The following is a 25,814-nucleotide window of genomic DNA, read 5'->3' as shown; positions in this document are numbered from 1 at the left end:
GGATCTCTCCTGGGATGAGGAGAGTGCTGCTGTCAACACCTCCACCCTCCAACTCACTTCCACTACTTAGGCGTCTTCAGTGTCAACATATGACAAGGTGACAGTAAAACACCTCAAAGAGAGGAAGCTTGCTAAGGTTATTCATTTATTTGGTCTAAAAAGGAACTTTGGTCCTCTAGACGGGTTTAGTCAGAGGAAAATATGGAGATTTTTGTCCCCTGTGACTAAAGATGCACTAAATCCACTATTTTTTCAGTTATGATCCAACTCTGATATCTGCTGATAACTGATGCTGGTTCCAATATCAGACATCTTTTATCTTGAATATCGTAAGCACTATTGTCATGACTGCTCTCAATGTTGGTATTAGGTTCTTGGTAAAATATCCCAAAAATGTGATATTTTAACATTTAACATTTTAACATTTATCAAACATTTGTTTTTTAACATTTGTTTTTAAATGTATTCCTAAGACTTTTATCTAAACTCAACATCTGTAAAGTTTTTGAAATCAACTATTTGAAATAAATGTGCAAAAACAGTAAAAACTATTTTATGTTTTGGAGTTGAGCTGCCAACCAGACATTTAGTGAATTACTGAGTTTGGATCGGACTGATCCCATCTCCACTTGCAGCCAAACCCCATTTCTAAACAAAGCGTGTTTACATTAGTTCTTACACATTAGCTAAACAATTGCAAAATATGTCCAGGGTTATCGGAGACAGCCGAGATAAAAAAAAGGCACGTACAGTATAGAGCTGCTCACCATCCGGGCCTGACTGGTGGCTAAGCCGCCGCATACCTCGCCGTGGCAGACACAGGGGGGCTGGCAGGAAATCTAAAGCCTTTCACTTTGATCTCTGGAGTTCAGCCCATTTAAATGTTTGTGTTTGAGATGTAGATCTTTAATTTTGGCCTGATGGGTTCCAGGCTCTTTGGGTTTAGCGTGGCATGTCGGATATAGGAGTGTTTACACAGTCTCCCTCCAGCTCTCCTGCTGCTGAAATAAGTGCATTAAGATGGATGGATTTACTTAGTCTCTAACCTCAGGGACTGAGTGAACAAACTCTCAATGACCTCTTTGTGCTGCAGGAGGGGATGGAGGGAGTCTGGTCTGCACTCCTGTGTGAGCGACTGTGTCCTCAGCACCAACACACCCATTCACAGCATCTTCCCACCAAATCTGTGGTTTCTTATGAACTCATTCAATCAACTTAGCTATTTGACATAAAAATATGCACAATTTTTCCATCTACGTGGGCATACAATTTTTTCCAAAATCAATTCAGCCAACAACCCCCCCCAAAAAATATCTAATCCAGCTCAAAAAGCCTGAACATAAGACTCATTTAAAAGTAAATAATTAAATCTGACAAAATATCCCCTTGTACCTGGACTAATGGGCTGCGACCAGGCATTCAAATGAGATTTTGAACTATGTACAAGTGCAAATGTTGCCATTTTTCATCCTCGGCGCGGGCTGACCCATTGTTTACGACAGCAAAGCCGTAAATCAGCCAGAGCTTCCCTTGATTTGTTAACCTTTGTTTGGCTGTGTCAGCAGATGAGGTATGGCTGGAGCGGCTCCTTTCATGGCCATGAAATACAGCTTCTTTCTCTGTAGTCCCAGCCACGGGCAGTTCCATCCGAGAAGCACAGGATATTGAGCTGCTTTTACCCCTAAGATATCCACTAAATGCTCCTAGCAGGGGACGGTTAACCAGAAAAAGCAACAAAAAAAAAAGGACGGAGGAAACTGCTGGAACCTGTTTTTGCATGACTCAGGGTCAAACCCTTCAGATCCTTGTCTTATTTCTCAAAGCTTGCAGAGATGTTGAATATTAAAGGAGAATATTGATTTGAACCAAGATGCTGTCTCAGCCAAAACACGGGCCTCTTCCAGCAGTTGCACAGGGACCTCTTTGTGACCTCGCAGACCCTGTTAGGGAAACGGAGATGGCCCTTGACTGCAGCCATTTCTCAGAATGCACAAAAGGCCAATAGCAGTCAGGTCATCTTTCCACTGTGCATCAGGTCAAGTTCCACTGGCAGCCTTGATTTCTTGACACACAAACCCACACAGACGGCTGAGGTCAGCATGAGGCCACTGCAGGGAGCCCGGGGCAGTAAACCAACACGGACGCTGTGACGGCCAGCCCTTTCTTTCCAGTCAACTGAATGAGTTAGGAAGCTGCCAGGGTGATTTGTGGCGTGATTGTTGCTCTCTATATCACTTGAGATTACAGCAGGTGGCGGCCTGCAGCCTGGAAGCGCACATGGCTCTAACAGCAGTCCTCCTCTCAGGAAACAGAGAGAGAAAACAAGCCCCCAGCTCCCTCCCACGCAGCAGTAATGCGCTCGCAGGCAGCTTTGCTGCCAGCAGAGCTCTCTACGACAATCCAGGGAGCTCTTCAGCTCTGATATCTGCCACAAAAGTTCACCTCAGCTTCTCTCTTTCCACTTTTTTTTTTTTAAACAATGCCATCAGCGCTGCAAATTACACCTTCCGCATGGCACATTATTCTCTCCCCTGGTGACAGACGTGATCAAGTGTGACACACTCCACTAGTGGCGCTCTTCACACCGGCGTCAGCCCTGGGTCGCGCAGCTTCATTTTCACATTAACTCCAGCAAAGCACGGTGAACTCAGCCTTGTACTGGGGGGGGGGGGGGGGGGTCACAACGCTGCGCACTTCAGTTCACCCCCGCATTGAACTCCGTCTCACATCGCAGACGCAGCTGCAGGAGATGTCTCGGGAGGGAGGTGATTCTCTAATTTATCTGCCAGATGAATTCTTCAAAAAGAAATCTCATGTGCTTCTTCGCTACATGCTCAACCGAAAACCACAGAAATGAAGTCATTTCAAATTAGGGTTGTAAAATTCACGTCATTTCACGTTATACCTTGGAATAAACTTGAACTTTTCAGACAAGATTACAGGTTGGCCTGTAACAGGGAGCTAACATGTCTCTTTGATCTTTCAGTATAACCTTGGTTGAAACAATCAGATTTAATTCAATTCTGTTCAAGTTTGGCTCAGTTCTACCTTCAGTCACATGCACAGATAATTATAATCCTGCAATTCAGGACTAATGAAAACACTATAGTTGATCGGAACGATTGTAGCCAAGTAAGTTTTGATTATTTTACTGGAGTAGATATAGTTTATCTGTGGTAATAAAGTTTGACAACAAATACAAAATGAATTTAGACAATAAGCTCGACAACAGCTGCCTGCATGTTAGCTCATTATTGCAATGTTTCTTCCTTTCTCTCTAATCTTATTCCACTGAAATTACCATGTGATGTGTCTGTAAATTACACCCCAGCTATTTCCCTCATCCAATAATAACAATAATAATAAAAATCAGTGGAATGCAGATTTACATTTCATAGGGAATATGTTTGTGTTAATCAACATGAATCTGTTTTCTGTTGTTCACTGGAAGAACGTATTAAAGCTCAATTCACACATGAGTCCAAGTCAAATGATTGGGTTGGCATGCATGTGCGCTTATGACCAAACAAACTCTTTATATCCATGGTTGCTTATGATAAAATACCATCATTTTCATATAGATTCCTGCAAATAGCCTTAATTGTCATAGCATTTCCATATTGGAATATTTAGAAAATTCCCCTGCTTAATTTTCCATGAAACGTTTCCAGAAACTTTATGGTAACCAAGAAAACAATCTAATACCATTAGTTTTATTATAGCCAATTCTTCAGTTTATAATATATAATAATCAGTGTTTTAGTTCCAGGTCTAATTGTGAATTCTTAATAACTTCAATCTGTAGGTGCACACAGACTCAGCTGCTCACTGAGTACACAATATTCCCGTTTACTTCTGACATAAATGGCACTGCGGAGCATTTCAAATGTCATCCAGTATTATCTTAATCTTGCTGCCAGGCAACAATCGGCAAACAACACAGAGCAAGCTTTGTCCCTGCTCCTCATTGAGCGACTTAGCCGAGTCGCTGACAGCATGGATTGACAAAATCTTACAGGATGGGAAAATAACCAGGTGAAAAGATAGCGGCGCCCTTGGACCCAGCTTTAATCATTTGATAGATCTGTCTGCGGGCCTTTGTGGTAACACGCGGCGCTGGTCTCAGTTCGCTCCCTGGACAGCAGTCACAGCGCTAATAAGGTCTGGAAGCAGCTTAGACCTCAGAGTAGCAGCCAATAGACTAGACCCCGGCTTTCTGCCGGGCGCCAGCTCTCAGGCACAGCAAGTGACTCAGGTTAGCTCGCAGACACCTGCAGGTGCATCGACAGCCGAAGTAATTAGTGATAACATTTAATGACTCTTAGCTAATGAGATCCATTCCTGGGCGAAGTGAACCCAGAGTGAGCGAAAGGAGGGTGAAAAACAGCAAGGCAATCAAAGCCCGATGCTGACTTTAGAGAACCATCCGGAGTTGACACCGCGAGCTGAAGCACAACATGGTGGAGAAAAACAAACCGACGTGTGAAAATACACAAGCAACGTTCTCATGGGGAGGTTTTTTCTTTTTGAAATGTGTGCAAGAAAATACTGCAATTACTGGGAAGGTGAAAACGGCGAAGGATTAGGATGAAGGACCAGCGCGGTGCCTTGAAATGCATCTTAAGTTACTGTGGCTCATTTTCAGGCTCAGTGCACAGCTGATAAGAAAAAACTCAAAAACACACAAAAAAAAACAAAAAAAAACAAAATGGCTCAGTTGGTATGAAAGATGCCCTGTTCTTCATTTTATGGTGCTTTACCCTTAGTGTCAGTTAGTCAGTTTTATTGATACTAATCCTCTGAAACACAAAATGTATTTGACAAATATCATTCAGAATAACAATAACAGTAATATCCTGTTGTAGAAATGTCATTTTAAGGTTTGATAAGTATCACATCGCCACCAAAAGTAATTGTTCCATAATTCCCTTTGACCAATTCATGCTACATATTACTCTGAATTATGAATGCCCAATGAATAGATTGTTTTAACCATGTCTTCTGCACGGGGATGTTATTTCAGCTGGGGATAATTGTTTTACTACGAAGCTTAGGGCAGTAAATTAGTTGATTTGTTTTCAGGAACATTTTCATAAGGTCTGCAATTACTTTATCAAATGTGTAAAAAAGTGTGAAATCTTTTATTTCCCATCAACACGAAGGTGCACAATTCAGGAAACAAATAAAAACTAAAAAAGTGCACCTGCTTGTGGTCAAGTATTGACACTGATCACCCTGCAAATGAACCTCCTTTTATACCTTTTTTCGGGGCAGTGGCTCGTCCCAGTGTTTGGTTTTATTAAAGACCTGGTAATCCCAACCTTAAAAAAAGAAAAAAACTCAACCGACTCTTTTAAGCTCAATGTCACCCTCCATAAAAATACCACAGCTCTTTGCTCTGTGTGCACCTGGATTTTTTTACTCGCCTTTTGCAACGGTGACACGCATTAGCATATGGCAGGAGAGGAGGAGGGGCTGGAGGTGGTAAAAGAAAGAAAGGAGGGCATATTTAAATGGAAATAGGGGCCAAGAGAGTAGTCCATCGTGCAGCAGAGAGAAGGCATATTTTGCGTACTGTTTCCCGAGTCAGGTCTTTTCATGGCGGGGTAGAGAGGGTGGCCCTCTGTTGATTTAGGCTGCACAAAGGAGGCCTTAATCCTTTCAAGGGATCCAAATAGTCCAAAAAGGAGCACGTTCAAAAGGAACCCTCCCTGTCAAGCACGGCCATTGAGCTCCCCGATGCATGCCACAAATCAAGCCCAGAGAGAATCAAAGGCTAGAATGTGGGAAATGTGGATGAAGGTCTGCACACACGAAAGTGCAGGGACACGAGAAATAGTGATGGGGGGTGGTGGTACAAGGACCTATCATCAAACACAGCCCTGAAGGGGTCATAACCCTCGCCTCTGAGCCTCCCTCCTGCCCTGCGTGGTAACTCCCCTCCATTACAGAGGAATGTCCATTCACGCGGGGCACCTCCATTATCCCCGAGCCAGAGAAAATGGGGCTGCTTTTAACAGCAAATTAGTGACTTGATAATGAGGTCACATGTGGTGTTGGCACACTGAGGCCATAAACAGATGCCTCTCCTGCCTTCACTTCATTCCCTGCAGCTTTACTGCAATCTCCTCTTCCTGCTTGGGTGCAGATCTGTAACCCTCCACCCCCCCCCCCAAAAAAAAGCCACAAACTGCTTTTCGTCTTATGCTACACACATGTAACCACAAAGGAACAGTCTTAACGTTTTATTCTAATGAATATGAGTTCTTTTCGGGTGTCTAAATGTCGGCACAGCCCAGACAAGTGGTTCATCTGCGTTCACTAGAAATGTGTGGAAGAATATATACACAATTTAAAGATGATAATATAAGACCAAACATATAGATCAGTACGATCACAACATTTCAAAGGAAGAATACGAATTTGTTTACCTTTAACTCCAGCTGTTCTGAAAAATTTCTCTGAACTGGCATCGGAAACCTGGAAAAGAAGGAAAACGCAATGAGCACAATCTCATTTAAAGCATCTAAACACAAACTGTACAAAAACAACCTGCATTATTATTATTATCATTATTATTATTATTATTATTATTATTATTATTATTATTATTATTATTATTATTATTATTATTCCTTTTTTTAACACAAATTCAACTATGCCTTTTGCTGGGAGGGAAATAAACCAAGGAAAATATATAAATATATAACCCATATATAATAAATAATAAAACAAATTGCATTACTGCAGTAAGATAGATGGAACACTGTGTATTTAGATACATATTTATTTGGAGCATTGTTTTCATGTAAAGCTTAATTTTTAAAGATCATTATCGGCATAACCTTGACATAATACTGAAAACGAGATATAAAGCTAAAACAGAACAAGTGGTTGTTCCTTCACGCGGCCACTTGGGGGCAGTATTGCTCCGCGACAGCGCAGCCAGTGCGCGTGGACCAGCAGCAGCAGCAGCGTGTTCAAACAGAATATGCAGAGATGGGATTTAAAACCGAATTAAACAACAATAGGGACATGCAGTAGAAAACCCAAAGTCGGAGATTCATTTAATCTAAGGCATGAAATTGAGCTAAAAGTATGTTATTGTTCCCAACTAAAGAGATGTTGAGGAGAGCGGAATGAAACGGAACAACAGCCGCGGAGCCTCGTGTGGGTCTGACAGCCTTCTCTGAATACAATTCTCCTGTAATAATTACAATTAACACTACAATTTGAACCATACATATTATTAGAGGTGTTCACGTTCAATACAAATGTATATTTTCTTGGGACGCTATAACCTGAATGACTGCAGCATTCAAAAATATGCGCCTCCTGACAGCTTATAGTTGTGCGCGCACTCGTGCCGTGTCTGGCAGCAATACTGGACATCACGCGAAGCATTGTCACACATTTTAAATAAAAAATAGGAAATAATCCAAATAGACAGAAATTTTTATTCTGAAATCTTGTAATTAATAAGATATTCGTTCAGGACTGTAACCAATGTAAAACACCAAGAGCAGAGGACAATATTGCAGCTATCAGTGTATATCCATTCAGAACATTTTCATTAAAAAAGAAATAAATAAAATAGACCATTGTGTGAGTAGAGGCAGCGCGCATACCTTTGATCTGGCAAGATCGGGAGGAAGAAATTAAAGTGGGGATTTACTTTCTCTGTTTGATAAATACGGTCCCGTTCACATTCTGCTTTTCAAATAATATAATCCACACGAGAGGCGAAGTCTACTCCTTTTAAACCAAGAACAGCCATGCAGAGAGACAAGAAGCCTTTCCAAGAAAAATCAAAAATCCAGAGCCGTTCAGAGCGCTGCGGCGCGTCCTCGGACAAAGGGAAGCATGTGTTTTCTCCAGCAGAGCTGCTGCAGGACTGAGGCGACAGCAGCACAACAATCCCCTGATCCGCGGCTCTGTCCTTGCTCGGGGGAAGAAAAAAATCTATCTGTGCTTTTTTCACACATATAATCCGCGAGGAGTATAACAAACAGGATCCAGTAGGGGTTTGCGTGTCCGTGAGCTCAGGGCGCTGCGTCCGATGGAGCAAACCAATCCAACAAAGCGCACGGCCGGAGCAAAACAAAAAACAAAAACAACAACAAAAAAGAAAGGAAGAAAAAGAAAAGAAAAAAAATGACAAGGCACAAGCCTACTGTCGCTTAGTGTCCGGGCTGCAAAAGCTGCCTGCGATCTCTCTGACGGATCCCGGTCACGGGCACGCAGGAATCTCTCTCCATCCGCTTAAAGCACCGGGCAAACTCCCATTCATCCAACACTGGCTGGCCGAGAGCTGCTGCTGCTGCTGCTGCTGGTGCTGGTGCCTGCTCGGGTCCTCCTACTTCCTGATTGCTGGGTTCAACCTTAAAAACGCTCCTTCAGAAGAAAAACGCGCTCGTGTTTTTTTTTTTTATGCGGCGTCCAAAATCGCTCGGAACTGGATCGCGAAGGCGCACGTCGGCGCATTTACCTTTTGCGTAAACGGCGCGCAAAAGGGAGAAAGAGCGGCGCTCCAAAGACACATAAGGAGGGATGTGTGTGTGAGAGAGAGAGAGAGAGAGGGGGAAGAAGAGAGGGAGAGAGAGGGAGGGAGGGGAGAGCAGGGGTAGAAAGATATTCTTTCACTCCATACAGAGTGAGATGATGTCAGCCGCTAATGAATTCCCCAGCAGGGTGCTGCTACCGTGAGAGGAGGAAAAACAAAACGCTCCTTCATGAGCAGCATGCACCTCCTCGCAGCCCACAGGAGCTGTCTTCCAGTTGTGTCAGCTCCCACTGCACTGGCCTGAAGGGAGGTCAACTGGAAATCTTAAACACTTTGGGTCATTCAGCTTTCAGTGTGCGCTGTGAGCTCTCCCCAGCCCACCCAGATAGGCTGAAACAAGATTTTTTTTTGTCTGAAATTGCAAAATAGCTCATGCCTTCAGATTTAAGGTGTCGTAACATTTTGCTAAACAATATTTGTCCGGGAGGCACTTGTCCCTTTTTGCTGTAAACCCATGCCGGTTTAATGGGAGATATTGCTGGAAAATCCTCTTAACAGTGCAAACCCTTGAATCCTATAGCTTGTCAAATGAGCATTAACCCACTGGCTGGGAGGTTAGTGGATATAGAATAAAGACACTTTACAGAAGTCTATCCCCGCCAGCCCTGCCCATGAAACCACAGACCAGAAAACAGACTTAGCTCATAGCTGAGATGCTAATCCTTCTCTCCGTAACGGGATAGAACGAGAGGCCGTTGCTCGGGTGGCCGGGATCAGCCATACAAACACGAGGTCATGGCAAATGGGATGTGTGTCATAACAGTAAAACAAACCTTTGCTTAGGACCAACAGCACAAGACCCTTCCCCAAAATGTGGCCAGTTTTCTATATTAATGCTTTGCAAGACTCTTCATATAAACCGATGGCATAAGGAACAAAGAAGTACCATTGGGCAGTAGCGGGGATTGGTCTTGGGAAGCCTGGCAAAGTGCAGCCACTTGGTTGAGCTGGTTCAGTCAGAGAGGGTCAGGGAGAAATAGCAAAGCATCAGCTGCTCGTCATATTATCTATCCGCTGTGCACTGAATATCTTCAGCTGATGAAATAATAACAAATCTCTAGCTTTGCTGCTGCTCACAGGGAAGGAAGACCTTTTCCACAACTTCCAGTGAAATAATCTTTCTCTGCACTGCTATGATTCATACATCTATAAATACAATGCAATTAATCATGCCTAAATGAGTTATAAATCTGTAAACTACAGTTACAGTTAGATCATACAGATTCTTATGCTTGAAGTTGTGATTGCAATGACAAAAAAAAAAAAAACAACACAGAGTTGTGGTTTGACGTCAAAAGCATAACAATGCTGTTTTCAAGATTTAGATGCCTGCTGGTGACAGAACATGTCTACCAGGAGCAGCATCAGCATCAGCAGCAGCAGCTCTCCAGTCTATCTGGTCATTATCAGATTTGAGAAGGCCCGCACGTCTGTGATTACCGCCCTGCTAAAGAACAATTGGCGTCCACATCTAACAATACGCATTATTCTTAATTCAAATGAAATGCTGACAAAGATGAGAAAGCATATTAAAATGAGAACCCAGCACAAATTCACATACAAAAATATTGTCTGCAAGAAAAATACAGGACTGAGATCAAACACAGAGTCTGAAAGTGGTTATGGATGTCTGTAATTGCTGTCTGGGCATCTTCAAAATCTATAGACCGTCATCTTTACACTGACATTTTGTCATGTTTTATTCTGTTTTGTCGGATGCTGATTCTCTGCTTCAAAGAAACCAGAAGCATGTTTGTCTCATGAATCATGGTTGGATTCTACAGGAACTCTCCTCAATTACAATCACAGGGGGCTGCTTTGGCTTATGAGCCTTCCTGCCATTACGCCAAATCTCCTCTTGATTAAAATTTACCTGATAAGAGCAACACGAGTGCTTGCAATGTGATATGTTAAAAGCTTTTTGTACATTTGCCCATTTATTCAAAGAATCTCCAAAATAAATCTCATGTATTAAAAGTGACATTTAACAGAGTTATTCTGTGCGATGAGGAGAAGAAAATTCATGTAGAAACAGCTTCACCTCATAATGAAATGCCAGGAAGAGATTACTATAGTACACCTTAGAGTAGGCAAAGCATTACATTTGATGATTTGAGCCCGACCCAACATTAGTGGTTCTGTATTTAAAGGGGGTATATTTTGAAGAAAAATCACCTTCTTACTTGAGATTATTTATTTAAGCATTTAAAGTAACATATTATTCAAAAACCAACGCTATAAGTATGAACATTTCTCATTGAGGGAGCAGTTCCGATTCTGCAGGCTAAACTAAAGTAAAACTATCCAATCCTCCATCCAACTTCACAGCATGATGCATGTACTGTACGATGACTGTGACGATGCACTTTGATACATGATTCAGGTGAATTTTGACATGTTGATTCAAATGGTAAAAGTGTCTGAAAGCAGCACAAGACTGCAGGCATGAAGCATTGGGAGAGCTCCTCATGGGATTTGAACCAAGAACCTTCTTGCAAACAGTGCTAACCGCCAAGCCCTGAAGCCCCAAAAGTTGTAACTAATCTTACTAAATTAATGTCAAATGTGGCTCCTGTGACAGCTCCACACCCTTTTGGTTCAGTCGCTACTGAGACTCAGACTCAGATCCGATGAGTCTTTTGATCTCTTGACTGCGTATAATCAAGTCCTGCCAGTGAAACGTGAGCCCTTTGTCTCTAACTAGAAATTAATACATCAGAAGTTGGCAGCCGATACACACCTCTAGTGAAACGGCATGTAAATTTTAATACACAAGATAAACAAGCTATGGTTTTATTTACCACTCCATGTAAATTATTTGTATTTCCCACACACCCCAAATAGCTGTCCCAGTACTTGGATTAAACCAAGAGTTTGGGGTCAGGACTCCTGTGTTCACACACAGACCAAGGTGGATACTCTGGATCTGTAGGGATTTGCACATCTTTTATTTTAAGACCAATTTCAAACGAGTCACACCCAACGGAAGAGGAGACGGGGACGATGGAGTTGGGAATCTGACGGCACGTCGCTCACAATGGTTCCAACTATGGTGCGGTCCATTTGCCTTGTTCCAGTAAGTCCGAAAGTCAGAAAAATCACGGCTGCTTGTATGCCACTAACCCTTCCAACTGTTGGACTTGCCATAGCGACTGCTAATGCTCAATGAGGTCTCTACAAACAAACATACAAACAAGGTATCAAACCGGCCGATGGTGGAAGGTGAACGGTGCTTTCTGTATGTTGGACCTGAGGTGTATAAAATAAGATACAGCTGTTCCAAAAAGAAGGATTATCTGAGTGTTTATTGTGTTGATGGTAGTAGCTGCCGTGTCTCAGGTAAGGCTAGGTGAACTCTCTCCAGCTTTCTTGGACTTCCAACTTCAGTTGGAGCTTCCAGTTGAAACTCCAATGAACAACGCCAACAGAACGGTAAAAACATGTATGAAAATGATGCTTTTGAGCTACATCTGTTTGCTGTTTTGACCAAAGCACGCATGGACTTTTGTTTAAGACCTCAGGAGATGGCGTCAGCTTATATGTGTCCTTTAAGTTGCGACTACAGAACGGATGTTTTGCCTTACACTACTGGGCAAAAGCTTCGCTGTTTGGTGCACAAACTAGTTCCTGTCCAATTCTTTCATGCAGCCCCTGTCTTAAGGCTGAGCAGAGCTCTGAGGTAAATACAACAAACTCTCAGTAATGATGTTAACATGCTGATGCTCGGTGTCAAGCTGGCCATTTTACCCTCGTACGTTAATGATATAGCATCATAATATCTGCTAATTAAAAAAAAAAAAAAAAAAAGCCAGCGGAGGATGAGTGGAATCTTATTAGCCTGCAGGTGTTTGCTCATAAACCAAAGTATTGAGCCGCAAATTAAAATGTTATCTTAATGATAGTGCTGGATGTAAAGTTATTACAGCTGATCCCGAGGGAGACGTGCGAGTGTGAGCAGAATTTCATGGCAATCTATCAAACAGTATTTAAAAGAAGTTCAACTCTTAGAAACAAGCTGACAGAAGTCATTGTTGGAAGTTGAGCTGGTTAACCTCAGACTGACTGCACGGGACGTGCTGTGGGTAATTCCAGTTGTACTGTGGATGATAAAAGCAGGGAAGCTAAAACCAAAACAAACACACTGTTTGAGTTCACATCTTAACATTTTGATGCTCAGTGGTCAATACAGTGGGCAGCTTTTCAACACGCATTTTCTAGTGCATGCATGGGTTTGGGTTATTTAGTTGCTCATTATCCACTTCAGTGGCCATCCAGGAGTCATTCAATATCAATTTAATGCACTATATTGAACAAAATTTCAGTTTTAATGGTTATTTATTAAAACTTAAATCCCTGTGACCGACAGACGACCTGATCTCGGTGTACCCTGCCTTGTGTCCAAAAGACAGCTGAGACAGACCGTGATACTGGTGCTGATGGATGGATGGAAAAAACCTCATGAACTTCATGATGTGTAGTAGACACACATATATCTGAAAATCTGCTTTAAAAACATATTTAACAACAGCTAACCATTTATACCCCATCCAAGAATAAAAAAAGTACACTTGTGTGTACAGTTTGAATTTATAGGAAGATAAGGGAACAAAAAGATGTTATTTTATTTTTTAGAACTAATAATTGTATTTTAAATAATGAATGCATGAATGTGTTAAAGAAGTGGTTATAATCTGTTTACATCATGGTCAAATCCTAACGTTTCAATAATTCTCATAAGTTCTTAAAGGTCATGATGTTAACGTGAGAAGACAGTAAGTATGAAGATTGGCAGTTTATCATTGGAACGTCATCTTCAATAATGTTCTGATAACTGGAGCTATCAGAATAATATATGATTAAACGTGTACTGCATGCAGTTCAAAGTCAATGACACATGTAATACAAGGATGTCTTAAATAATCCTCGTCTTCCCGCTGATGGGGGGCGGGATTAGATCTTACCCTCCTCTTACTTAAGATCAGAGACAACGGAAATCATTGTATAGCGGAGAACTCAGAAAAACCTCAGTGTGCACACGTACAAACCCACACAATTACCCTCCCCAGCATCTCTTCTTCCAGCCATCCACGTGTGGAGTATGACCATTTTATTTATTTTCATTAATTTTATACTATTATATACAGACATTTTTACTGAAATCATTACATCCGACCTTATCTCCCTGAGCCTGCACCAGTTTGTCAATGATAACCGGCTCTAATCTCTCCCCCCTCCTGACAAGCAGCGCTGACAAGCCCTTTCTTCCCCGTTCCTCAGACACATAGCCAGACATAAATTAATCTGTCACTCATTGCTAATATTAATGTGGGGATGAAACACAGCTCTGTGCACGCACACGCGCACACGCACACACACACACGCACACGCACACACACACACACACACACACACACACACACACACACACACACAGATGCATCTTGCTTTGAAAACTGTAACACAAACTGGGACATTGCAGCATGCCCCAAAGTGGAAAAGGAAGAGTTGACAGTCTTTGCTGTTAAAATGCATCAATCACATCCTGACAGAGAGAATGAGAGATTCGAGAACTTTTGAAGGATGTGACCTATGTTCTGGGAACATTAAGCAAGATTGGCAGATGTGAGGATGAAAACGTCTGTGAGATCCGAGGACTCTCCCTCTAAAAAGCAGATCCTTTGTCTTTTAACAAAGCTTCCTGAACCCTGGGATATGGAGTCAAATCACGTCAGACAGTTAAGCAGTAGAAAAGTACTTCTTCCGGTTGTTAAAAGCCTGTAGAGACCATGTTATCTGCTTATCTGTATCTGCTTATCTCCCCGTGGCCTCTGAAAACAAGCCGAAGCCATAGGAGTTCAAGATAAATGGCCAGATCGATGGCAGACATTATCTGGATCTGGTAGGCAATAATCAGATTTGGTTGACATTGCGGGCACAAAAAGAACCGGCCTGTCAGCGAGGAGAAACCTGCCGCTCCGGGCCGTCTCTCTAATATATCCATGCAGTGGGACTCGCATTGGAAAACACTACAAACAAAAAAAAAAATCTGCTTTAGTCATTCTCGCCTATATGCTTTGCTCGCATCGCAAATTCAATACAGCACCTCAGCTCCCGCCAAAAGCACCCACAACTCCATCAGTACTCCGCTCTGTCACAGGGAAGGTGGGAGACCTTTTTGCTTAAATTACAGGCGTTGCTGTGGATGTGGGCTGTGGGCCACGAGGATAATTCCAGGCCCGTCAATCACCGTCCCCACTTCTTAGAGAAGCGTGTGCAGCATCCTGCATGCTAGTTGCTAGATTTTTCCCTTAAAAGTTTCAACTAGTGTCAAGATGACAAAATCCATGCTGAATTACTTTAAAGGCCAAATTGTATGATTATTTCTAGTAGTTACGTAAATATAAACCGAAATATGACGACCTTAGTCTGCATGAGTGAAAGTATTCCTTCACTTTTGTCTTCATTTTCACTCAAAAGAGAATCATAATCAGAAATTCAATATTCGTTTTTTAAAAAAAAGATTATTTAACATTAACTTTCATCTCACGTTCATCATTTCTTCCCCGCGGCTCTGCGTTCTCCAATGGCCGACGGGAAAAGGACGCTGTAAACAAGAATTAGTGGCGCTTGTCGCAGAGCTTCATTGAAAGCTCATGCAGCAAAACTTCATCAAGCTGCAGTGTTATTTGATCTTTAAGACTATAACAAAAGGACTGTAAGCCTCCTTTAATGTGACCCCAATTTTCTAAGTCAAGCCGTGCGGCGGAGCCTTATCCCAGAGAGAAACATTCCTGACAGATAAAACACAACACAATGAACGTCTCGCTTTAGTTTTTCTCCCTAATCTACATGTCTTTATATTTATGGAGACCCAGCAGACATCTACAACCAAAGAGCTGGAGCGCTGAACCCCCTCGCCCCCCACGGGGCCTCGACTTAATACTAACCAAGAGCAACTGTGCTGGCAGGAATAATATTTTCCCTTTTTGAATCTTTTCTCTCAGCAACCCGATGGGAGCGGCGAGACAAGGGGAAGCTGGGAGGTAGAGGAGGAGGAACTGGTTAGGAAAGGAGCAGAGAAGAAAACAAAGCAGGAGGAGATGATGAGAGACAGACAAGACGAGGAGGTAGAAAGAGCCAAACCGGGGGGTGGGACGGAGGGGAAAGAAGGAGCCTGCTGTGTCTTTTTAAAAGGGAATGGCTAGAGGAAAGCACTGAGGAAATCACCACTAAGGCATTGTATTAAAACCTGTCTGACCCTGTGCAGACCCCCCCCGAGCCATTTGCCCAGCTGGGGGACATGGTCAGAGGGATTAGGCCCTCTGAAACGCTCCGTCAAGACCATTCTGTCAGGCACCGATGGAGGCAGCCCCAGCCTCCCCCACTGAAATCCCCACGCTCCACTCAAACAAGCCCCTTCAAGGCTCTCTCTTTGCTCAACAGCTCCGGAGTGGGGGCCGGTGATGGGCTCTCAGGGGAGATACGAGAAGGGGTGTGGACATCAAACGCTAGCAGGGTGACAGACAGCAGGGAGGTCTTTGCTTGTCCTCCCACAACCTTCCCTCTGTTTGTCACCGTCTACCTCTCTCGTCGTGTTTCCATTACCCCTAGACTTACACAAAACCCAAATAGTGAAAAAGAAAATCTGTAATAAAAAACAGTTCTAATTTGAAAAAAGTTTCCAGCTGTTTTTGGCTTCATTAATACGATAAAGTAGTGCTGCAAAACTACTTAATCATTCTGCATTATTGCATTACATAAGGGCTTTGCCTCTGAATAATCATTTGAATGATCATCCTCTGCTTTCATCAACTGACTATTTTATACACAGTGGTAGCATAAATCGCACTAATTTGTCAACAGACTACAGATGTTTTTGTCCATCTTCTTCAAAGTTTTCTTTTTAGTTGTTTTGAAGAGGAGTCTCGCAGGACGAAATACGGAGAGTTACGGAGAGGAAACTAGAAACAGAGAAACACTGACCCCCCGCGGCGGTACCTTTAACACAAATTCAGAGTTATGCTTTTCTTTTGCGAAAAAGGCGACTTCTGTCTAGGGGTGGGTTAAAAATATAGATATATCGATATTTTATCGATATGCATGTGTAGGAACGATTATCGATACATAAATCCAAGTATCAATTTAAAAAAAAAAAAATTTCATTTTTTTTTTTTGTTAATCCCGATTTTTTCCCCCCATTTTATCACCCAGTGCTTCTACCTAAGTAGGTCCTGGGCATTGCTCCATCTACCAACCCCGGGAGGCCCTGCACTGAGCTCAAGTCTCCTCCTTACTTGAGGAGTGAGCAGGCTGCTTCTTTTCACCAGGCAGGGTGGGGTTCCTCTGGCCGGACGTGGCGCGTGGAAAGATCACGTTATTCCCTTATTGTAACCAGAATATCGATATCGTATCGAATCGTATCGGAAATCGTATCGTCTTGGGACCTAGTGTATCGGAATCGTATCGGGAGGTCAGTGATGATACCCAGCTCTACTTCTGTCCATCAAATCTGAGGGCATACACCACTACAGACGCCACTGCACACACCAGCCATTGAGGCCTGAGCTTAATAAGGTTGTTGTCTAATCTACACCCGCCTCCCTACTTGTGAGGGAGGGAGAGAAATCTAAAGTTTAAGTCATTCTGAGACCAATATTGGAAGAAAAACTCATGACCAGTCACAAAAGATATAGATGTTTGGCTCACCAAACTGTTATGAGCTAGAAACGTTATTAATCTTTTTTTCCCCAGTTCTGTAATAACCCTACATGCTTTACATCGTTAGAAGTTGGAGACGCTTTTGTGTGTGTGCTGCGGACGACTCAATCCTCTATAATGTGACAGGGTGTTTTAACATGTCAGGATCCGCCGAGACACCACTTAGAAACCCTCCCTCCCCTGACCTCTCTGTTGCTCATGTCCCCCCTCTGTGTAACACTAGATCATGAGAGACTGGTCAACAAAGGGAATACTGTGTGTGTGTGTGTGTGTGTGTGTGTGTGTGTGTGTGTGTGTGTGTGTGTGTGTGTGTGTCCATGTGTGTGTTTGGAGACCGGACCCATTTCATCAGTCAATTCCCTCCTTTCCCCCTCGTCCTGCTCACATTGGAAAAGTGAGCTGATGGTTTGTGACCTACATGTGAATCTGGTTGCGGGCCAGAGACTGGGGCCACGACTGGCCTGCAGGGGGTCTGTCTGTTGACAAGAACGAGAGGCCTCTTTCACTTTGAAGCCATGTATGTTTAAATATTTCATGACTCCCTCATCTCCAGCCCTTTTTCATTGGATTTGCGCTCCGGTTCGTGGGCTGCCTTTCATTAACAGCACAGCAAGAGAGGGGTTAGTGTCTATCTAATGCCCTGATAAGTAACGCAGATCTGAGGGAGCCCCTCCCATAGCTGGATCCTTTTGGAGCTCGCTATATCTGCGAGACGATCTCGTTAAATGCTAGTAACAATTACAGCAATTACAGATAAGCCTAAGTGTGTCAAAGCCACAACATGATGTTTACAATGATTAGCATGCAGTGTTATCAGCAGGGATGGTAATCAAGGCTCGAGCGTGGTGCTTCACAAGATCACAGGGCTCTTTATCTGTCAGTATCGATAAAGGGCCACCAGCCCCAGACAGACCCACGCGAAGCTGTCATTTTCAGCATCAGCTCATGCTCCTGGAGCTAAGCCTCAGTGAAAGCACATCTGCTCTGATAGAAGACTTTACAAGATATCATATTAACGGCGCAATGAGTTAAAATATGAGAATGTCAAAACCCCATTGCCAAACACAGACGGAAGCACTTGGAGATTCTCAGTTAAGGGGGACACGTTATAATCGTTTTACAAAAGCTGACACAAGTTGCTGAGGTTTTACTGAAATGTATTTCATATATTTTGATCAAAATACAACAGCGATATCGCACAAAAGCTCCGTGTTCAACCAAGTTGTATACCTCTGATTACAGTGGTTCTTCTAGTGGGTGGAGACGGACACTTAAGCTTGAGTTATGGTTCTGCGTCAAAACGACGCCGTGCCTACGGCGTGTGGTACGCGTCGACGCAGACCACACGCAGACGGAGAGTGCTGTGATTGGTTCGCTTGGTAGCAATGCATTTCCGGTTTCCGGTTTCAAGCAGTCGTGAACTTTCAGCACTCTTTTCTTCGTGTATGTGTGATTTTTTTTTGTTTTTGTTTTTTGCACAATAGTTGTCCTTATCTCTTTGATTGACTGTGACCGGAAAAAGTAGGATAAACCCTTCAGGAAAAGATTGCGAATTAGCGGTCACGGGGGGTACTGCACCACAGAGAAATGGAGTGACGGAGAAGTCCGAAGGGTTCACGACGGCGTCACGGTGACGCCGTGTGCTCTGCGTTGGTTTGACGCAGAACCATAATTCAGGCTTTAGTCCCATCCTCCTCTTCCATTTGACGTGCCTCTTTTCAGATTTGGGTTTCAGCTTTGTGCCCACTTCGGGTCAAGGATGGAGTAGCGGGATCATCACTGAACAACATATTTTCAGACACAGATCATCCTAAACAAAGTGATGGAGTTGTGCAATATCTGTCTTTTTTTAATCAGTAGTGATTTTAAATACCCAAATTAGTGCTTTCAAAGTCGGAAAAGGGATATTTTTAATAACATTCATGTTTTTGTTGTAAATAATTCGGGCTATCAGATACACACCGAAAGATATCTACATTTCTGAAGCAGTAATGTGGAAGTACGGCGAGGGCCAGTAGATTTCCATCAAGGTGCATACCGGCTCGGTGTGAGGCACCGGATTAAAAATGTATCTCCAAGACTGGTGATGGCGATATAAGGCCCTGCTTGTCTGCTCCCAATAGAGATCCCTTTGAGAGCGGTTCGCGTCTGCCCGCGGGACACATTCCACACTTTCCTCCACAAACTCTGTGCCGCCATCAGGCTGCGGCTCCTAAATGTGCACATTGTGAAGCTGCGCTACTGGCCGCCTGACAGCAGCACATTCACCATGGGGTTATTTGAGTGGATGCAGGCTCCGAGGACACGGACAAGACCGCGCTCTCTCCCTCTAAGTGTGTGTGAGACACTTTGTAAATAGGTGACTCGTTTGTGTTTATTGTGTTAAACAATCCACCTTTCAGGGCACTTTGATATTTAAGTGAAATAAGGAGGGGGTGCAAAGAACGTGCCAGATGGTAGACCACATTTGAGATAAAGAGGACTTGGAAGTGTAGTTATTGAGTGTGTGTGTGGGTTTGCTGGTCGGTGTCAGTCGGGGCAACGAGGGGACCACCAGCGCTCTCGGCCACCAGGGATACAGCCAGCGCTAAGGCCAATCAGCGGTTCCTGTCTCAGCCGGGCTTACCAGGTACCGTGTTTACCGACATCCCGCTTCAACAAGATGATCCGGGACAGCTTGTCGTCTCTCACTCTCGCTCGCTGACCCACACACAAACACACGCATACACACCTAAGAGGATTTGCACTGGCAATAGGGACAGGCTGTGTCACTTATCCAGAGAGCAAGCTGGGGCACCAAGCACAGCTTAACCCAACCTCACATGCCTGGATGCACAGGTAAACATCCACAAACACACGTGCTTCCCTGCAGGAAACTGTGGTCTGGCCTGCGCTCTGCTTGCTCCACTAACGCAGGAACAAACAGTAAAACTGCATAATGAAGTTTTCATTCAGTCTGATAAAAGGCAGACTGAACCACCCTGCAGTATTAATGCCAAATAGATTCTAGGCAAATATAAATTAGCATTCATGCAGATGGGTTTAGCGCATAATTGCGACGGCAGTAGAACAACAAACCTGTGCTGCCTGCTGCATTTACACTATTTACCTTGCGCATATTTTGAGTTCTAGCATGTGATCCCATACGCACAACTTTGCAGCAGTGAAAGAGTCACTGTGTGGTCGTTTATATCCATTACTGTCTAGATGCCGTACAAAACCGAGAGCTGAAATCTGTTTTTGCTGTATTTTTATGACGTGTTTTTATCGGGTCTTCCATTAAAAGGCTGTCTGTAAGGCGAGACGACGAGGGCGTGAATGGAATAGTTAGTAAGGGGCAGCGCTGGCTGTGTTTTCCTCTGCAGCTGACTGATTAGTCTGCTCTGATGGCCACATTGTTACATGATAACAGAGGGCGGATGGCCGGCTGGCCCTGAGGAAGTCATTCAGAGTGAGTTCACTGACTCGCTGAGCGGGGATATTAAAGGACTGTCTTTTATTCATGGTTGAAGAAGTCCAGGCTCTGACTCCTCCACAGCCTCTGGTGTCCACGGGAATCTAACAGGGCCAGGGAGGCCTGCAAACACCTGTCATCCACAGCGCTTCAGGCTAAATAACACCTGACACTGCTGGTGGATTCACACATGGAGGGACGCACACAGCACACACCAGCACACTGACCAACAGGCATGTTTTCCTACGGAAAGCCTAATGCTAATGACTTGCATATAATATCCACGACAGATGTGTGTGAAAACAGATTAATCACACCATCACACAGACACACACACACACACACACACACACACACACACACACACACACACACACACACACACACACACACACACACACACACACACACACACACACACACACACACACACACACACACACACACACACACACACACACACACACACAAACACACTGTCACAGCCTGCAGGAGGTGTCCTCCTGAGGCCCCTGAGGTGACAGATGTGTCAAAACAACATATTGGTTTCGCTCCTTATTGCTGCAGTGTTGCTTTGTTCCTTTGCCATAATAAAAAAAGGGAAAAAAAGAAAGAAAAAAAAGAAGAACACTGGATCTGATTTTCTCTGTGAATTGCCGATGCATTTTTCACGAGTTACTCTGAAAACACCGTGTTCCTCAGCATTAAAACGTAATTTAACACTCTCAGGATTAAAAGTCCATGTTAAATTGAAGGCTACACATGGCGTGGGCATGAAAAATTGACTGACTCCTTATATTAACCAGGCTGCTGGCTGCACACAGCATTTAGATAGACGGAATGGAATCTTTTAGCATTACTAATTCATCCACAGGAAAGCTGTGTGAGATGTTGCTCCCAATCCGGCTGAATACACACATGCAGTGTGAGCTATGCTATATGTCCTATGGATACATGTGCATTCAGAGCAGGTATTGTTAAATATAACATTCTTTCATTAGTATTCGGTGTATTAGAACCTCTTTCCTGTTACGAGCGGTGAATTGTCCATGTTTACCCTACGAACAAACCTCTCAAACTCTCACACGTACGCCACTGATCTCTCTGCAAACTGATCTGAACAGCGGTGGGGCGAAGGCTTTTGTGAGAGGAGCCGTGGGCCTGTGGGAAAGGGCAGATTAGACACCCGGGTTTAGATGAGCTCTGACTCCAAAACGCCGGGTACCATTCCCGCTCAGTGCAGTCAGAGAGCGATGGAGGACGGCAGAGGAAAAGAGCAGGATGAACACTCGCTTAGTGGACCGTGGACCCACTTAAACACGATGATGGATGCTAATGATGCCTGTAATTACAGTTTCTAAAATGGCGATAATTACAATTTTTTTATAGCTCTTTGTCTGCGGACGATCTTGATAATGAGTGTCAGAGTGATAAACAATGACCTGCTAGTGTTTGACCTTTAAAAACACCAGCCCAACAAATAAAACACCCCAGGATGAGATGAGCGTCTTACTTTAGACTATTTGCGACCATTACATTAAATGCGAAAATAAATAATTTACAGCATGGACTGGAACAAAACAACAATTTCCAATACAGTCTCTTCAGTAAATATCTTTAAACTGTGAATCATAGCCCCGATGTCAAAGTCCACTCTCTCCAGCGCTGACGCGTGTGCCGGCTCTCCTGTCACATGGCACAGATTACGCCTGCGTTACACAAAATGCCTGATAATGCAATCAAGCAGCTTTGAGGCTCCATGATTCTCTAGTGCCTGCTGTAATGAGGGGAAAATGAAACCATTCCCTCAGCGCTGATGAGACCTTCATCGGACTGAGAGGCAAAGTCAGAGACAGATAGACGGACAGATACAAAGACATTTAAACCGAACTCATAAAACTTGAAGCATGAGCTCAAACAGGTTGGAGGGCCAGAACAGCCCTTTAAGCCTCATGGCATCACCTAAGGATGTCTCTGCGATCACATTGGAAATACTGTTGTAATACAAGGAAAAAACCGATGTACACTTCTGAGCTTCCTTGTGAGTACTGAGACATAACGTTTGCATAGATTACCGAATGAAAATGACTTGCAGATAAACCGACATTTTAAGACCATATGTGGTGTGAAAGCGTTGTAAGGATGCAGCTGCACAGTTTTTACCGGTTCACTGCTGGGAGGCTAAAAGCATTGTCGAATGTTTGTCAGAACCTGACCGCTAAGTCCAGATCATTGCAGGATCATAAAGCCTCCCAGGAAATTGGAGGCTTCATATCTCTCTTCTTAGCAGTGTTAGCCATCCTTTGTTTTTGATACCACCGCACAGGATAAGACCTCATGGACACACCAACACCTACAGTACACAAAGACCTCCCCGCACTATCTCCATCTCATCTTCTCTTCCTTTATTTATTGAAAAGGACGCAGATACAGCAGACCACTCCGGTCGCAGCAGCAGCCTCCACCCTGAAACACACCGCCTGTCTGTCTCTCTCCGCTCAGCTCACGATTCGTGACTGCTGATCGATAGCGGCTCCTCTTTCATTTCTAACAACTCCACACTTGCGCTTATTTTGCTGACACTTGACAGCAGCTGACCCTAGTGAGAAACAATTTGGACAAGGAAGAGTAAAAAGGTTGCTTGCTGCCTCCCACACACAAAGAGCCTGCCAAAGGTTCCTAAAGTGCAACCTGGTTTCAGTGACGTTTACTCCACCGAAATACTGTAAAACGTGTGCAGTAGAAGAGGTTTGTCCTGCATCTGGATGATATTAAAACCTTATAGATGATATACAGCACTAACCTCATCATACTAACCACTGAGATTACATTCCCGGCTTCGGGATCCTCTGTGGTATATGTTTTTTTATTCCTGTTACTCTTTTAGAGATTCATACAATAACCCTGACGTCTTTTAAATTCAGTTATGTAAATCAGTCTTTTCCAGGACTCGTTTCCAGGAGTCTCACCAGCTTGATTTCTGTCTTTGGTTTGCACTTCGCTCTGTTTTGGGATGAAATCTTTTCATATTTCCTGTGGGTTTCACTCAGTCGTGCAAATTATCATTTTGCGTGGCCCGTGTAATTCTTTGTTCCCTGCTTTGTTTTCTTTATTACACCTTTTATTTTATCACAGTGACTCACTGTTTTGTCAGCCTGCAATCAGACAAAAATGAATTATACATGTGCTGCAACCAGAAACCCTCTGTAGGCTCCTGCGAGGAGGCGCTTCGGTGTTGCACGTTCACGCTGTGCGTAGCCGGCAATAATAGCCACAGCTTCCTGCTGCAGAAACACAAGTCAATAATGATTCAGAGAAGGTTGGGCTTTCAGCACGATGCCAAAGGTTAGTATCCTTTCACATCTCTTACACCATAAAGTTAAAAAAAAAATTAGTGGGTGTGGTATGATTAAATAAAAAGGATTATCTTCCAGTTTTCTGTCATTTTTTTCCTTTCACAGTCTTCCCATGGTCATTGGGGATAATGAAGAATAATTCACCTGAATTCGATGTAAATTTTCAACATTTTTCAAAATTTCACGGCTGTGATTCTTAATCTGAATTGATTTTTTTCCCCCCATTTGCTCCAGAAGCTACCGTCTGCTCTTAAGTGCTGAAGAGTTGTTCCTCTGATTCTGATGCTTATTCAGCCGAGTTCCTCTTCACCACCGCCGAGTATCTCTTCACTTCACCACCCTTCTGAGCCGAGAGCAAAAACGAAACAGAGTAAATAAAAACTAAAGTATGGGGTGTTGAAAGCACCAAGAGCCACAGGCCAAGACCCTTTTACTTCAGCCGAAAGCAGTTAAGTTTCAATGTAAAGGGAGGACATATTGATCAGAGCAGGAAAGACACAGCCTGTCGTAGAATCTGAAACCAGTGTCTTTCACACATTCATTCTCTCATTGTGTTTACGTGCAGAAACTCGACTAGCACTGCACCCACCGGCCACTTTACACCTGGTACACTTAATAAAGCAGCTGCTGAGTGTACGACCGGACTATACCTGGAATCTTCAATATCTCTGGGTATATAAAGGCCTTCTCGGTATAAACAGAAAGTTTGCTTTGAGGAAGAAACAACACAGCTTCAGGTTATTATCTCCTGTTATCAGCACCGAGGATTGAGGAAAGTGCTGCTTTGCCTTGTTTTGCAAACAGAAGTTGGGGATGGGAGAGGTGCTTAGTGGAGAGTCTCACGTCGTTAGGTCTTGAAATAATGACGACAAAATCTCTGAGCAGAAAATATTTGATTAGTGCTTTCAAGTCTAAAAAGGAACCTGGATGCGTACCAAATGACTGTGGAGAGGGAAGGTGCAACAGAGCTCTTAATTGCTGGAACTGCACCTAGAGACTTGATGATTTGTGACATCTTATCCGGTGCTCTGCGCTAACACTAATAACTGTTAATTAACTGTAGCAAGGATGCTGGTAAGGGGGAAGCAAGGGAGGGAAGAAGAAAACTCTTTCATGCACATACACAGGCGTACGTGGCCTTGCATCTTCGCTAAATTAAAGGAGAAAGTATCCGCAGGGATGTACACAAGATGGGGAGAAGATGTTGGAGGTCAGGGATCTTGCTGTTCTGTACTGCTAATGTGAAAATGAAGCTGCATAAGTACCAAATGAGAGAAATAACAGTGATGCAATTATTGTTTTCAGATTGATCTGGCTGGGTAAATGTGTTGGACCTAATTGGTCCTCAAAGACGGAAAACAAAGTCAATGTTCCGCTCCAAGGCCAGCGTCAATTTCCAAAGCAGATGTTCGCAGATGTCATTTTTGTCATCAGAAGCATCTGCAATCAAGCTCTTTGGAGCGATGACAGGGGGAACACATGTGTTCAATGCTATCCTCATTAAAAAGCCAGCGCTGGCGTGGGCCCGGCCCCCCTGTGTGCCTGTGCACGCACAGAGCTCCGGAGACCACCAGAAACCTGCACCGCCCCGTTTAACGCCGCCTGAAACTTTGGTCGTACTCAACAAGATTAATGATGAATCACACAGGGCCTCGTGAGTCAGAGTGCCTGATGTATCATTCCTGTTTATTCATTTACACAGTTCGTTGACACGCTCTTAAAC

The 25,814-nt window shown here is 43.6% G+C and overlaps 1 protein-coding gene across 9 annotated transcripts in view; it reads right to left on the bottom strand.

Moving 5' to 3' along the window:
* Positions 1 to 25,814, bottom strand: part of auts2a (activator of transcription and developmental regulator AUTS2 a) — a 352,954-nt gene that overhangs the window by 31,506 nt on the left and 295,634 nt on the right. For all 9 annotated transcript variants that reach the window (XM_061740173.1, XM_061740172.1, XM_061740176.1 and 6 more), the window contains one exon: positions 6,432 to 6,480. In XM_061740173.1, coding sequence (XP_061596157.1) covers positions 6,432 to 6,480 — 49 coding nt within the window. The remainder of the gene's footprint in view (positions 1 to 6,431; positions 6,481 to 25,814) is intronic.

This window comes from Cololabis saira, chromosome 14 (assembly GCF_033807715.1).
Source record: "Cololabis saira isolate AMF1-May2022 chromosome 14, fColSai1.1, whole genome shotgun sequence".
NCBI lineage: Eukaryota > Metazoa > Chordata > Actinopteri > Beloniformes > Belonidae > Cololabis > Cololabis saira.
The sequence above is the reverse complement of the archived record's forward strand: the minus strand, read 5'-3'. Positions and strand labels throughout refer to the sequence as shown.